General features: G+C 43.2%; 1 protein-coding gene across 4 annotated transcripts; it reads right to left on the minus strand.

Moving 5' to 3' along the window:
• Nucleotides 1–969: 969 nt before the first annotated feature.
• On the minus strand, nt 970–8,690 carry LOC115145225 (protein arginine N-methyltransferase 1-like). Of its 4 annotated transcripts, none has more exons than XM_029686631.2 (10): nt 8,585–8,690; nt 7,417–7,503; nt 5,447–5,602; nt 5,009–5,072; nt 4,754–4,896; nt 4,081–4,192; nt 3,337–3,452; nt 3,045–3,195; nt 2,725–2,846; nt 970–2,495 (listed from the first exon to the last, which is right to left on the minus strand). In XM_029686631.2, the coding sequence occupies exons 1-10, from the start codon at nt 8,642–8,644 to the stop codon at nt 2,412–2,414; spliced, it is 1,095 nt and encodes a 364-aa protein (XP_029542491.1). In that variant the 5' UTR covers nt 8,645–8,690; the 3' UTR covers nt 970–2,411. The 4 variants fall into 4 exon arrangements, with proteins under 4 accessions (XP_029542491.1, XP_029542493.1, XP_029542492.1 ...); XM_029686633.2 differs by having other exon boundaries at nt 4,105–4,192; nt 8,585–8,689; XM_029686632.2 differs by having other exon boundaries at nt 4,105–4,192; nt 7,417–7,512; nt 8,585–8,688.
• Between the last annotated feature and the right edge of the window lie 5,786 nt (nt 8,691–14,476).

Consider the following 14,476-nt stretch of genomic DNA (forward strand, 5'->3'; position numbering starts at 1 on the left):
TAGTTAGCGGGGTGCGCGCTAATAGCGTTTCAAACATCACTCGCTCGGAGACTAGTAGTTGTCCCCCTTCCTCTGCATGGGTAACGCTGCTTCGAGGGTGGCTGTTGTGTTCCTGGTTCGAGCCCAGGTAGGAGCTATACAGTTACACTGACAATACTAAACAGCAAAGGTATATGAAATACAAAATGGTATAAAGATAGTCCTATAACTACTACAACCTAAAACTTTCTACCTGGGAATATTGAAGACTCATGTTAAAAGGAACCACCAGCTTTCATGTGTTCTGAGCAAGGAACTTAAACGTCAGCTTTCTTATGTGGCACATATTGCACTTTTACTTTCTTCTCCAAAACTTTGTTTTTGCCTTATTTAAACCAAACATGTTTCATTGTTTATTTGAGGCTAAATTGAGTTATATTAAGTGAAAATAAGTGTTCATTCAGTATTGTTGTAATTGTTATTACAAATACATTTTAAAAATCAGCCAATTAATCGGCATCAGCGTTGAAAATCATGATCGGTCAAACTCTATCCAAAATACTTCAAATGGTAAGCTCAGTGAGTCTGTGTGGTACCTTAAAGAGTAAAGTTAAGGCCTCAACATCTTGCTGAATTTCTGAACATCTGTAGGCCTCCGTTTAAGTGCTTGCACACTTATACTTTGAGCTAAGTGTAAATAATGTGTGTGTGGGGCTCATAACGATTGGCTAGTGGGTTGATTTGTGCACTCCCAGGCCCACCCATTGCTGCACCCCTGCCCAGTCATGTGAAATCCATAGATTAAGGCCTAACACATTTATTTCAATTGACTGATTACCTTCTATGAGCTGTAACCCAGTAAAATTGTTGCATTTGTTTAGTATAGCAGATTGTCAAGAAACCCACTGCTTAAAAGACTGTTGCATGTTATTAACACAAACCTGACCCGATTTATTTTCAAACAGTCCCCACTGTTGATGACAAATGGACTCTGATAAGCCAAGTAGTTTAATAAGGGAGTACACAAATCCTGACAGGTTTAAGCAACACTGGCCATGTGTCCTCTATTTATGAATGGTTTCTTCAGGGCCAACTCTATTCCAATTGCCATAAAGACATGAGCCAATACAAATATTCTGAACAGAAGTAAAAAATAAATGTTAAAAAAAAGACATATTTTCCCATTTCACTTTATTAAAAAAAAAAGAAAAAAGATAAAATTCAAAAGTATGTTGGGTCCGCACTCAAGCCGCATGAAGCAGCAAGGCCAAAAAAGACATAACATGAAACAGTCCGGTCTGACCCATCTCCACCCTGCATAGCCAACTGGAAATAACCAATCTCAGAGGTAGACATCTGCCACTTCTGGCTGACGGCCTGGCTATATTGGCACACGTTTCAGATTTAAGTGCTGCACTTTGCGCTAGAGGGCAAACAAGGGTCCCTGGGTTCGGCTAAACCAATGCTACGGAATCCAGGCGATGACGACAACAGGGTAGAGGAATCTCGTTTACTCCTGCACTGGGAAGAGTGGACGCTTTGCTGTGGTCCCAATAAACCAGCCATCCAGGTCTAGCTCTAAGGTACACAGGGCTAAACTCCTCTAATCAAAACAAACTTGTTTGCTTTTCTTAGTAGGGGGTTCTTATGAATTCTGATTGCTAGAACAGGTTCAACAAAGACTAATCTGAAAGACGGGGAAATTATAACTGATTCATGGTTAGACTACATCACCCCCACCTGCTGGATGAGAACAAACCACTTACGGTCAGTCTTGTGCAAGATCATCAGCACAGACCTACCCAATCAGACATGATCCATGGGGCCACTCAGCTCATCTTGAGGAAGGCCCCATGTCATATCACAGCTACAATTGTAATTGGATTTCCTCCAATTACTCCCAATCTGAATTTTTAAATACACCAATGGCTGATTAGCATCCCCCCAATAGACAATCTAATTGGCTGGCGGGGGGACAGAAACCAGTCACAGGAGGCACTTCTTATGAAAATGGGGGGGGTTTCTGCCAAGTCAACAAGATCCAGGACTGTAAAAAAAGAAAAAGGCCAAAATAACTGAACACTATGTACAGGCAGGTGAGGGGGTCAGCGTGTGTGTACGCTTCGAGTTTAAGCACAGGCTAAGATCGAGCTGAACGTAAAGACATAAGCACATGTAAAAAAACAAATAAAATAAAAAACATTTCAGTGACTATTGCACAATGAGTCGCCATGTCTTTCCACTGGTTGTTTTAAACCTCAGAACATCTGATTAAACGCTACAAGAAAGCAAAACAGAATATTTCAAATATTGCTTAAGAGTACTAGTTTTGGAGGATGAGAATTAAGTGATCATACAGACACACACTGACCGCTGCTCTTCCTTCAGCACCCCCCCTTTCACAAAACACAAGGTGTGGGAGAAGGGGGCACCTAACGCATTCTGTACTCTGAGGTCTTGGACACCTCACAGAGCTGACCCTTGAAGTCTATGTCAACTGTGAAGTCGAGGTCCCTCTGCAAGCAAAACATACAGAAACAGGTTAAAAGAGTGGGCACTGGATAAACTCCCAGCTTTAAAACCACAGAAGATTAATAATTTCTAGTTTTGGAAAATTATACCCAGGAAAAGCGTAAACAGCCTTATGACCGTCAAACCAACGGAAGGCAAAAAAAAAAAAAAGGGTGGGCTTGGAGACTAAAAAGGTATCCCAACAAACTAAGACTGGGAGGTTTTTCCTCTTACGTTGTTTTTGACATTGGGCTTCATGTTGATGTTGCCGAAAATCTCCTCTCCAGTCTTCACAGTCAGATAGTCGTCAAGGTAGAATACAGTCTGCTTCCAGTGGGTGTAGGGGGACTCTGGACCTGGGAAGAGGAGAAACAGGTCTAATATGACTTCACGTAACAGAAAAAAAAAAATACAGCCCTTAAGAGTCAAATGTATTCTCTCAATTATTAAAGACTACTTGTGTGCAGTCTTACCATAGACTTAAATTGACGAGGATTCAGTGAACAAGTCTATTATTGTATTGCAGACTGTTTACGGGGGGGCTAAAGACTCACTGGTGGAGAAGCCCGTCCTCTTGTGACAGCGAGTGAACTCGATGTTGAAGTAGGTGACGAGGGCGTGAATGTAATCGTTCCTCTTCACCTGCAGGCAGAAGGGCGAGGTGAAGGACAGGTCGTCGATCTTCACCGTGTAGATGTCCACCTCCTGGGGACAATGTAGGGAGGGGGGAGACTCAGATGACAAGGCAAAATCCTCTGTTTGAACTGGTGAGAAGAACTGGAGATATGGTGCCAATGCAAAGTCACAGAACTATATTGGGGAGGCTGCTGAGTGTGATTGACTCACCTTGATGAGGCAGGCGCTGCTGACCAGCTGTTTGGGGTCCACCACGTCCACTAGGGGCTCCTTGATGGCCACCTCCTTGATGCAGGACATATCGAAGCCGTACACGTTCTCCCACCCTGTTACAGAGAAGAAATAGGGGGTTACCACCACAACTGGGCAGACGGGCGAGTTTAGAAAGTAACTTTATTAAATTGTCATCCAGGCATTGCTCTTTGAAGGAAAAGGAAAGCTTTGCTAGGTCTAGAAATGCACACTTCAAAGTCCAGACTAGTTAGCTAGCTAGATCAGCATTATGGCTAACTATTACAGGGGTGGCAGGTAGCCTAGCAGTAAGGATTGCTGGTATCAAATCAGACACCATTGCGCAAGGCACTTAACTCCCCAGGCACCCAGTGCGGCATCTCATTGCAACTCTCCAAAACACGTGCATGTATCTTTCGGAGGGGTTAGGTTAAAAGGGAGTTACATTTTGGTTGGACCTTGCATGTAATTGACAAATAAAGTGATCTTAATACAAACACAGAACAAGTAAATGTTATTTCCCAAATTGTTGATGACAGTCAGTAAAAGTAGCTTTTGGCTCCAATGACAAGACTCCACCTTGAGAGTTAGCTGAATCTGTTCAATAAGGGCCATGACAGTCCTGACCACAGAATCCAATCTGACACTCAAAGTCCCCTGACTAGCTCCTCTCCAACCAAAAACATGGGTACAACGCTGGCCAAATCACACCAACTACATTACCCCAAAATTTAGAGGAATTCTCACAGTGGATTTTATAGTCCTTGTACTGCCTGTCCTCAATGGCTGTGACATACAGGGTAGCCCTGTCTGGGAAAATCAGGCCCTCTGGTTTCTGGGAGACAGAAAGGGAGAGGGAAAAAGAGCATGGCAGGTTAATACACTTAGGAATGACAGATTAGCAGGCTATTCAGAGGCCTGACATTTTGTTGCAGCTGTGTGGAATCATGGCACAATGACTACTGGTGGTATGCATGCATCAGTCTGCAAGGGGAGTTGAGCCCCCAAAAGAGGGAAGCCAACTCCAGACAAAGTCTAACACTGATCTAAAACACTTCACAATTGCATAATTTGATCAGATTGAATATTGTTACAGGACAAACACTTATCCATGGTATGGACAACATTTGAGTTTACACCAGTGCAAAAGCTGAAATGTTCCCAATAAGTCACCCCAGCATGGCGCTGGCGAGATCCACTGGAATGAGTTTTACTTTATGGCCAATTCCACAGCAAGTCAGGAACTGAATCTCCTAAAAGCCTTGGTATATGGCCAAACAGTTTAACACTTGTCCCCAAAAATTTCAGTATAGGGAAAGATGGCAATTAAGACATTCAAACAAGCATTTAAGTCTATTCCATCATGTACTAATTAAATATACGGACAGGAACACACCAGCCACTTGTCCCTGGCATAGATGACAGTGTTGAGCATGGACTCGTAGAAGAGGCAGTACCCCATCCACTCGGAGATGATGATGTCCACTCCCTCTACAGGAAGGTCCACCTCCTCCACCTTCCCCTTGATGATGGTCACAACTGAAGGAGAAGGAGTTACAACTAAATAGCCACATTGTTTCAAGCCAGGTTGAAGCATTGAAGGATAGGTGTGACTGAAGACTGAAGTGGCAGGGGAAAAGTACTGACTTACTGTGGTCCATTTTGTTGGCCTTGACGATCTTCACGGCATAGTCAGAAATACTGCTGCACTCAATCTGAAAGCACAGAAGCGAGGGTTAGACAGCAGGCCTTTGGGTGTCTCAAGTAATGACAACTAACCAGAACCATGGTATCCTTTAATCAAGGGAATTGAAGTCCACTTGGAATTCGTGGGCTTTCTATGTTCATTATGATTAAGCAAATAAAACAGGGCTAGATGCAAAGCAGTCCCATCTGTGCTAGATTAAGAACAGGTGTGCCTTACACAATATGGTATGACAATGGGGACATGTCACACATAGCATATAGAATGGTAAGCTGTATCACAAGTTCTAAACGTACTACAGACTATTGACAATGCATGGCAGTAAATGAGGTGTGTGTGTGTATGAGTCTCTTCTCCATATGCAAACAAGGTGGGGATACTTACACCTATGACCTTCTTGGCACCAGCTTTGGCTGCAAACATGCAGAGGATTCCAGTCCCACTGCCCACGTCCAACACCACCTTGTCCTTGAACAGGTGCTTGTTGTGGAACATTGAGTTCCGGTAGGTCAGGGTGCGCACCTCATCTTTCAGCATCTCCTACAGAGCACGACATGAGGAACATTAGTTAAGGCAACACTTACCGAGGTGAGTCACGCCAACTGGGATGTATACATGACCGAACATTTGACAAATGTACTACCCATCGAAGACTATTATTAGCCCCATTGTATTTTGGTACAGATATGCAGTGTGGCAGGAGTCTCCACATTTCAACCAGTTTGGTTGTGGTACCAATTCTCACCAAATAAACATTTACATTTGAAGTAGGCAGTTTACATACACCTTAGCCAAATACATTTCAACTCAGTTTCACAATTCCTGACATTTAATTCTAGTTTAAAAAAATCCCTGTTTCAGGTCAGTTAGGATCACCACTTCATCTTAAGAATGTGAAATGTCAATAATAGGGGAGAGTGATTTATTTCAGCTTTAGTTTCTTTCATCACATTCCCAGTGGGGCACAAGTTCACACTTAATTAGTATTTGGTAGCATTGCTTTTACATTGTTTAACTTGGGTCAAACTTGTCAGGTAGCCTTCCACAAGCTTCCCACAATAAGTTGGGTGAATTTTGGCCCATTCCTCCTGACACGGCTGGTGTAACCGAGTCAGGTTTGTAGGCCTCCTTGCTCGCACACGCTTTTTCAGTTCTGCCCACAAATGTTCTATAGGATTGAGGTCAGGGCTGTGTGACGGCCACTCCAATACCTTGACTTTCATGTCCTTACGCCATTTTGCCACAACTTTAGAAGTATGCTTGGAGTCATTTTCCATTTAGAAGACCCATTTGCGACCAAGCTATGACTTCCTGACTGATGTCTTGAGATGTTGCTTCAATACATGTACAAATGTCCTTCCCCAGGATGCCATCTATTTTGTGAAGTGCACCAGTCCCTCCTGCAGCAAAGCACCCCCACATGATGCCGCCACCCCCGTGCTTCACGGTTGGGATGTTGTTCCGCGGCTTGCAAGGCTCCCTTTTTCCTCAAAGCATAACGATGGTCATTATGGCCAAAAAGCTCTATTTTTGTTTCATCAGACCAGAGGACATTTCTCCAAAAAGTACAATCTTTGTCCCCATGTGCAGTTGCAAACCGTAGTCTGGCTTTTTCATGGCAGTTTTGGAGCAGTGGCTTCTTCCTTGCTGAGCAACCTTTCAGGTTATGTCAACATAGGCCTGGTTTTACTGTGGATATAGATACTTTTGTACCCGTTTCCTCCAGAATCTTCACAAGGTGCTTTTTTTGTTTTGTGATTGATTTGTACTTTCCGCACCAAAGTACGTTCACCTCCAGGATACAGAACTTGTCTCCTTCCTGAGTGGTATGATGGCTGTGTGGCTCCATGGTGTTTATACTTGCGTACTATTGTTTGTACAGATGAACGTGGTACCTTCACGCGTTTGGAAATTGCTCCCAAGGATGAACTAGACTTGGAAGTCTTGGCTGTTCTCATGTCAAGGAAAGTGGCACGGAGTTTGAAGGTAGGCTTTGAAACATCCACAGGTACACCTACAATTGACTCAAATTATGTCAATTAGCCTATCAGAAACTTCCAAAGCATGACATTTTCTGGAATTTCCCAAGCTGTTTAAAGGCAGTCAACTTAGTTTATGTAAACTTCTGACCCACTGGAATTGTGATACAGTAAATTAATCTGTCTGTTAACAGTTGTTGGAAAAATGACTTGTGTCATGCACATCATAGTAGATGTCCTAACCGACTTGCGGTTAAACGAGACATTTGTGGAGTGGTTGAAAAACGAGTTAATGACTCCAACCTTGGTGTATGTAAACTGCTGACTTCAACTGTAAATGTATGACAACTACCATTTTTTCCCAAATATACCTACCTCATGGATACCGAAGTGGGCGTATGAGTCAAAGTAATAGTCCTTAGAAGTCATGTCTTCTGCTGCTGGCTTGGCCGAGCTCTCCCCCTGAGAAATCTCACCAAAAGAGATAACAATCACAACCAGCACCAGACTGGCAACAATGAACATGTATGAAGGTTCTCCATCCAAACCATTTACAGCCAGGCAGAACATGCTGATAAAATAACTCTTGAACAGATGTGAAGTGTGTGTTCATTTCTTTAAGTAGCTAAAAACTTAACATTTCATGTTCATAGGACAATACTTCCAACTTTTTAGTTACATTTGGGAGTACGGGAGTGCGGTGTTAAATTCACGTAGATGTAGTTAAGCACAAGTTAAGTGTAGTGCATGAAGCGTTCCTTTTCTCCGAGCACAAAGGGAGAGAGAAAGCACATGGTGATTTAGGCCTTCACTGACAGATGTGAACTTAGAAATAAACGTAGAAAACCATTAGTTAACCGAATGGTGCGCGCTGAACATAAGAACGTTTCTTGCGAGCTCCCCTAATGAAAATGTGCCATGCCTTATTCAAGGAACAGAGTTATCTAACTAAAATAGTGGCGTCTAAATCCTCCCGGGCTGCCGGTTAGGTTAACGTAAGTAGCACAATTTAGAGCTTACGCCAATGTCTAACAATTATTAAATTGATTTAGTTATCGACACTTGATGGATTAAAACGGAATTTCGACTACATAAATCAAATGCCGGCACAGTGCCAGATGTGCCTTGTTGGTAATGCTAACTAGCATTTCACCTGGCACACATGCGGGCTCTCCCCGAAGCACGAGCTAGCGATGGCTTGATAATAATTAGATCACAACATATATGTCTGTCATTACTAATCAATTACCCAATTGCATTCATAATTCAGTAACTATAATTACATGACAACCGCGTATACACAGTAGGAGTTTGCTGTACTAGCAAACGTGGCGACAAATGAATGAGCCTACGTTATATGGTGCCTGGCTAAAATGGATGCTTTGATAGTGAAGTGCGTGTGTTCTCTGAACTAGCAGGCTCCGCGGCCTACGGTGCCATTGGACATATAGTTACTTTTGCTTAGTGAAAATACTTACATTTTAACCTACAGAAACAAATTATATGTTGTTTAAAGTGTATTCGACCACACCGCTGCGCTTACCTCCATTCTATCTGTTGTCTCCGCCATTTCAATTCCGTGTGGTCCTGGACGCAGACTCATAGTGGTATTAAAACGCACAGCTTTGAGCCCCCACCCTTTGACGCAAAATACAGTTCGTAATTGGATCCGTGTTGCAGGCACCTCCCAAACGACAGCCCCAGTTTTGCATAAAGATTTATCATTGGTTCACAATTTCACCTCGAATCAAATCAAATCAAATTGTATTAGTCACATGCGGCGAATACAACAGGTGTAGTAGACCTTACAGTGAAATGCTTACTTACGAGCCCCTAACCTACAGTGCAGTTTCAAGAAATACGGATAAGAATAACAGATACAAGCAACAAGTATTTAAAGATGAGCGGTAAAATATATATATATATACAGGGGGGTGCTGGTACAGAGTCTGTTAGTTGAGGCAGTATGTACATGTAGGTAGAGTTAATTAAAGTGGCTATGCATAGATGACAACAGAGAGTGGCAGTGGTATGGAGAAGGGAGGGGGGGGACAATGTGAATAGTCTGGGTAGCCATTTGACTAGATTTTCAGGAGTCTTATGGCTTGGGGTAGAAGTTGTTTAGAAGCCTCTTGGACCTAGACTTGGCACTCCGGTACCGCTTGCCGTGTGGTAGCAGCAAGAACAGTCTATGACTAGGGTGGCGGAGTCTTTGAACATTTTTAGGGCCTTCCTCTGACACCGCCTGGTATAGAGGTCCTGGATGGCAGGAAGCTTGGCCCCAGTGATGTACTGAGCCATTCACACTACCCTCTGTAGTGCCTTGCGGCAGAGCAGTTGCCATACCAGGCAGTGATGCAACCATGCTCTCGATGGTGCAGCTGTAGAACATTTTGAGGATCTGAGGACCCATACCATATCAGTCTCCTGGGGGGGAATCGGTTTTGTTTTGCCCTCTTCACGACTGTCATAGTGTGCTTGGACCATGTTAGTTTGTTGTTAATGTGGACACCAAGGAACTTGAAGCTCTCAACCTGCTCAAATGCAGCCCTATTGATGAGAATGGGGGTGTGCTCGGTCCTCTTTTTTCTGTAATCCACAATCATCTCCTTTGTCTTGATCACTCTGAGGGAGAGGTTGTTGTCCTGGCGCCACACGGCCAGGTCTCTGACCTCCCTATAGGCTGTCTCGTTGTTGTCATCGTTGTGTCATCGTCAACTTTAATGATGGTGTTGGAGACATGCCTGGCTGTGCAATCATGAGTGAACAGGGAGTACAGGAGGGGGCTGAGCACGCACACCCCTGAGGGGACCCTGGTTGAGGATCAGCGTGGCGGATGTGTTGTTACTTACCCTTACTACTTGGCGACGGCCCATCAGGAAGTCCAGGATCCAGTTGCAGAGGGAGGTGTTTATAGTCCCAGGGTCCTTAGCTTATTGATGAGCTTTGAGGGTACTATGGTGTTGAACGCTGAGCTGTAGACAATGAATAGCATTCTCACATAGGTGTTCCAAATTGGAGTGGGTTTAGGGTTTCTGGGATGATGGTGTTGATGTGAGCCATGACCAGCCTTTCAAAGCACTTAATGGCTACAGACGTGAGTGCTACGGGTCGGTAGTCATTTAGGCAGGTTAACTTTGTGTTCTTGGGCACTGGCACTATGGTGGTCTGCTTAAAACATGTTGATATTACAGACTCGGACAGGGAGAGGTTGAAAATGTCAGTGAAGACACTTGCTAGTTGGTCAGCGCAGTACACGTCCTGGTAATCCATCTGGCCCTGTGGCCTTGTTAATGTTGACCTGTCTAAAGGTCTTGCTCACATCGGCTGCGGAGAGCGTGATCACATAGTCTTCCGGTACAGCTGGTGCTCTCATGCATGTTTCAGTGTTATTTGCCTCGAAGCGAGCATAGAAGTAGTTTAGCTTGTCCTGGAGACTCGTGTCACTGGGAAGCTCTTGACTGTGCTTCCCTTTGTAGTCTGTAATGGTTTGCATGCCCTGCCAGCTATGATTGCATTTGGTTAAAACTGCTGCACTTCTGACTAATGAAAGATTATTGGATTAAGATCTTTGCGCAATCTATCAAACAAACAAAATGTAAGTAGTGCTCATCAACAACTAACTATATGACTAAGTATACTTAGAGCTTGTGGGATATACCAAGGCTGTAGGCTTTATCCCAGCAGTGAATATTACAATGGCAATTTTTTATTTTTTATTTAACTAGGCAAGACACTTAAGAACAAATTCTTATTTACAATGACGACCTACCCCAGCCAAACTCTAACCCAGACGATGCTGGGCCAAGTATGTGCCGCTCTATGGAACTCCCAATCACGGCCATTTGTGATACAGCCTGGAATCTAACAAGGGTCTGTAGTGACGTCTCTAGCATTGAGAGGCAATACTTTAGACCGTTGCGTCACTCGGGAACCCCACTTGCAATTGCAGATGTTCTTATGCACCTTTATTTGAACAGGAAAGCGTTGCAGTGGAGCCAACAAGCTAGGGACACTGAAGCAAATATGGTATCAGGGGTGTCAAGGGCTTTTAAGTCCAGCAATGCTCTGGAAAACTGTCCATAAAAGAGTCAGAACAGATTTTCAATTGGAGGTCTCATATGAAAGATGGAAAATATTGACCACCACCTTTCCCAGAGAATGATACCACTCACAAAAATAGATAATTAACCTGACCATGGTGCATCATCAAATCAATGTATTTCACCTTAAAATTGGTTATAAATATGTTTGTTTTTTAAAACAGGGTTTCAATGGTATGCTCAATATTAGGCTTTAGTTTCAATTTGGTCAAGCGCTTCATTTGTTTAGTATTTGCAGAAAGTGCAGAGCAGACATTATTGATGAGGCTTAGCAGTAGTACTAGCTAGTAACATTGAGCTGACTGCATGCCACATTTGCATGGAGGGGAGGGGGGGGCAAGAAACCAACTTACTTGAGTTAAAAAGTCTCCTTTTATAAAACAATTGTATTATCTCTTTCAAATCTTTGTCATTAAAATAATATGCACTTAAACTGATTAAATACGGCAGATTTTGTTTCACCCAAGGGTCCAACTTTGAGATGAGCCAATCAGTTTTTGTGTTTTGAGCTGAGGCCGAGATGTGTGTGTCGTGAACAACATTAGAGTGAGAAACAATAGTGAAATCGGCTGTTCGCCATCAAATTAAAAGACCTTGAATGAAATGGATTCAAACAGATAAAAAATACATGACACAATTGGTCTAGATAATGCAACAAAAAAGGTTGGAATGTTGTTATATAAATAATATAAATAATTTCAATTCAGAATTGCATTGGGGGCATACTTATATACACATTACAGCCTAACCTATGACTTGTGCACCTATGAAATGATGTATCAGCCTACTCAGTGACACCCACAGAAAACAACTATGTTGAGTTTACACATATATTAGAATCTTAGCTCTTATTGCAGGATTTTGCAGTCAGTCTATTGTGTGTATTGGACATTCATATTGAGCTGTACAGCCTAACCTATGGATTGTGCACCTATGAAATGGTGACACCCACAGAACACAACTGTTAAGAGTTTAAGAGTTTACACAAGTATTAGCATCTTAGCTCTTATTGGGGAACATTAACTGTGGGAAATCAGCTCACTTTACAGTCTATTATGCCTGTTTAACATTCATATTGGACTGTACAGCCTAAGTTACAGATTGTGCACCCATGAAATGGGGTATCACCCAACTAGGTGACAGCAACAGAACACAACTATGTAGAGTTTACACAAATATTTGTGTCTTGGATGACTGTTTAAAGCAATTTTTCCCAGTTCGATCTTGTTTTTCTCTGAGTTCCCAGTTGTCTTGATCGCTCTGAAGTCTAAGATTTCCAAGTTCCCAGTTGTTTTGAACATGGCATTATGCCGCATTCAAAACAACTGGGAACTCGGAACTGGGAAATCTCAGACTTCTGAGTGTTCAAGACAACTGGGGAACTCTGGACAAAATGATCTCCGATCATCATCAAACTCGGAATTCCAAGTTGGGAACTCTGGCCTTTTTCTTGAGCTCTGACTTTCCGACCTGAAGATTACTGACATCATGGTTCGACCTTGTTTGTTTCCGAGTTCCCAGTTGAACCATAAATCTTAGCTGAGGGAGAGAGACATGGTCCCTGCTCTCTCCTTCCTTTCCTCAGGTGAGACTGACCAGAGAGAGGGGACACCGTGTTTTGCCTCATGGCGAAACTCGAGTCGCTCTGGCTCTGCATCTGCCTCATGTACAAATTCATGTTGTTCCTATGACCAAAGAAAGTGAAATATTCTTCAATTTTAAAATGGACACGACTAGCTGCTAATAATAATAAAAACGCATGGCTATTGATACAATTGGCTACTCAGTCAATGCAGCTGCAGCTCGAGTGGAAGTAGGGAGATGAGCATTTTATGTTTTGTAATAGTGCTGAATAAAACCAGTGCTGAATAAATACTTAAACACGAACTCACTCATAAAAACAGCAGCTCTTGCTCTATTCTTTACAGTCTCCCTCTGGTCATTGTTTAAAAAGTTATGAAATCTCAAGTTGGCTAGTATAAAACCTTGCTGTGGCCATAAGATCATGGAAGTTGTAGGCACTATGATTTGAGCTATCCAGATAGGCAAGCAGTAGATACACTCGATTTAGCCACAGATCTCCCGGTCCTCCAGGCAGCCAGAGTTAGTATTTTCAGACAAATTAAATGGTTAAATAATGGGAACACTTTGCCTACCCGGTGCGCAGGGCTTCTGAATCAAGTGCACTGACCGCCAACAGTGCAACACAAAAATACAAAAAGGCAAGCCTTTATCATTGTCTTTTCTACAGAAATGTTTGGTGATCGACGAGGAATGCCTTGAAGATCGACCAGGCTGGTGACCACTGGTTTAGGCTGTACAGTGCAGTATGAATGTCCAAATACACACAATAGACTGACTGGAAAGTTGATTTCCCACATTCAAATTCCTGCGATAAGAGCTAAGATGCTAATGTTTGTATAAACTCTACACATTTGTGTTCTGTGTGTGTCACTGAATAGATTAGATTACGTGAGTTTATTAGTCAGATGCACAGGGTCGCAGGGGTATTAAGTCTGGGGGACATGGGGAGCAGTTGGTAACTATTCAGCAGCCTGATGGTCTGGGTGTAGCCTAGTGGTTAGTGTTGGACTAGTAACTAGAAGGTTGCAAGTTCAAACCCCTGAGCTAACACGGTACAAATCTGTCGTTCTGCCTCTGAATAGGCAGTTAACGCACTGTTCCTAGGCTGTCATTGAAAATAAGAATTTGTTCTTAACTGACTTGCCTAGTTAAAAAAAAGGGGTAGAAGCTATTGGCCAGTCTCACAGTTTATGCTACTATACTGCCAATACTATAAGGCGCGACTACACTGTCGCGCCTTCTTAACCATGGTGTCCTTCTGGTTTGACCATTTCAGTTCCTCTGAGATTTGTAAGTCGAGGAACTTGACGTTTTTGACCATCTCCAGGCTGCTTCATTGATGAGGATGGAGGTGTGCCCAGCTTGGTTCCTTCTGAAGACCACAATCAGCTCCTTTGTTTTGCTGACGTTGAGTGAGATGTTGTTTGCCAGGCATCACACCGTCAGAGTGCCTACCTTCTCTCTGTAGGCTGCCTTGTCACTGGTAGTATTCAGGCCTACTAACATTATGTCATCAGCGAACTTGATGATGGAGTTGGAACTGTGAGGCTATGCAGTTGTGGGTATATAGGGAGTACTGGAGGGGACTGAGGATGCACCCTTGTGGGGTCCCGTGTTATGGATCAGTGTGGTGGAGGTAATGTTGCCTACCTTCACCACCTGGGGACGGCCCGTCAGGAAGTCCTCTTGGGAGGAGTTCAGTCCCAGGGCCATGAGCTTTGTGGTGAGCTTAGAGGGCACTATGGTGA

This window comes from Oncorhynchus nerka, linkage group LG17 (genome assembly GCF_034236695.1).
Source record: "Oncorhynchus nerka isolate Pitt River linkage group LG17, Oner_Uvic_2.0, whole genome shotgun sequence".
Classification (NCBI taxonomy): Eukaryota; Metazoa; Chordata; class Actinopteri; order Salmoniformes; family Salmonidae; genus Oncorhynchus; species Oncorhynchus nerka.

Bases quoted from the DNA above. Each gene is read 5' to 3' on its own strand.
- LOC115145225 (XM_029686630.2), bottom strand. From the start codon at position 8,644: ATGAGTCTGCGTCCAGGACCACACGGAATTGAAATGGCGGAGACAACA. The intron at 5,073-5,446 runs GTAAGTATCCCC...CTGTGCTTTCAG, and splicing joins GTGCCAAGAAGGTCATAGGT to ATTGAGTGCAGCAGTATTTC. The intron at 3,196-3,336 runs GTGAGTCAATCA...CATTGTCCCCAG, and splicing joins GCAGCGCCTGCCTCATCAAG to GAGGTGGACATCTACACGGT.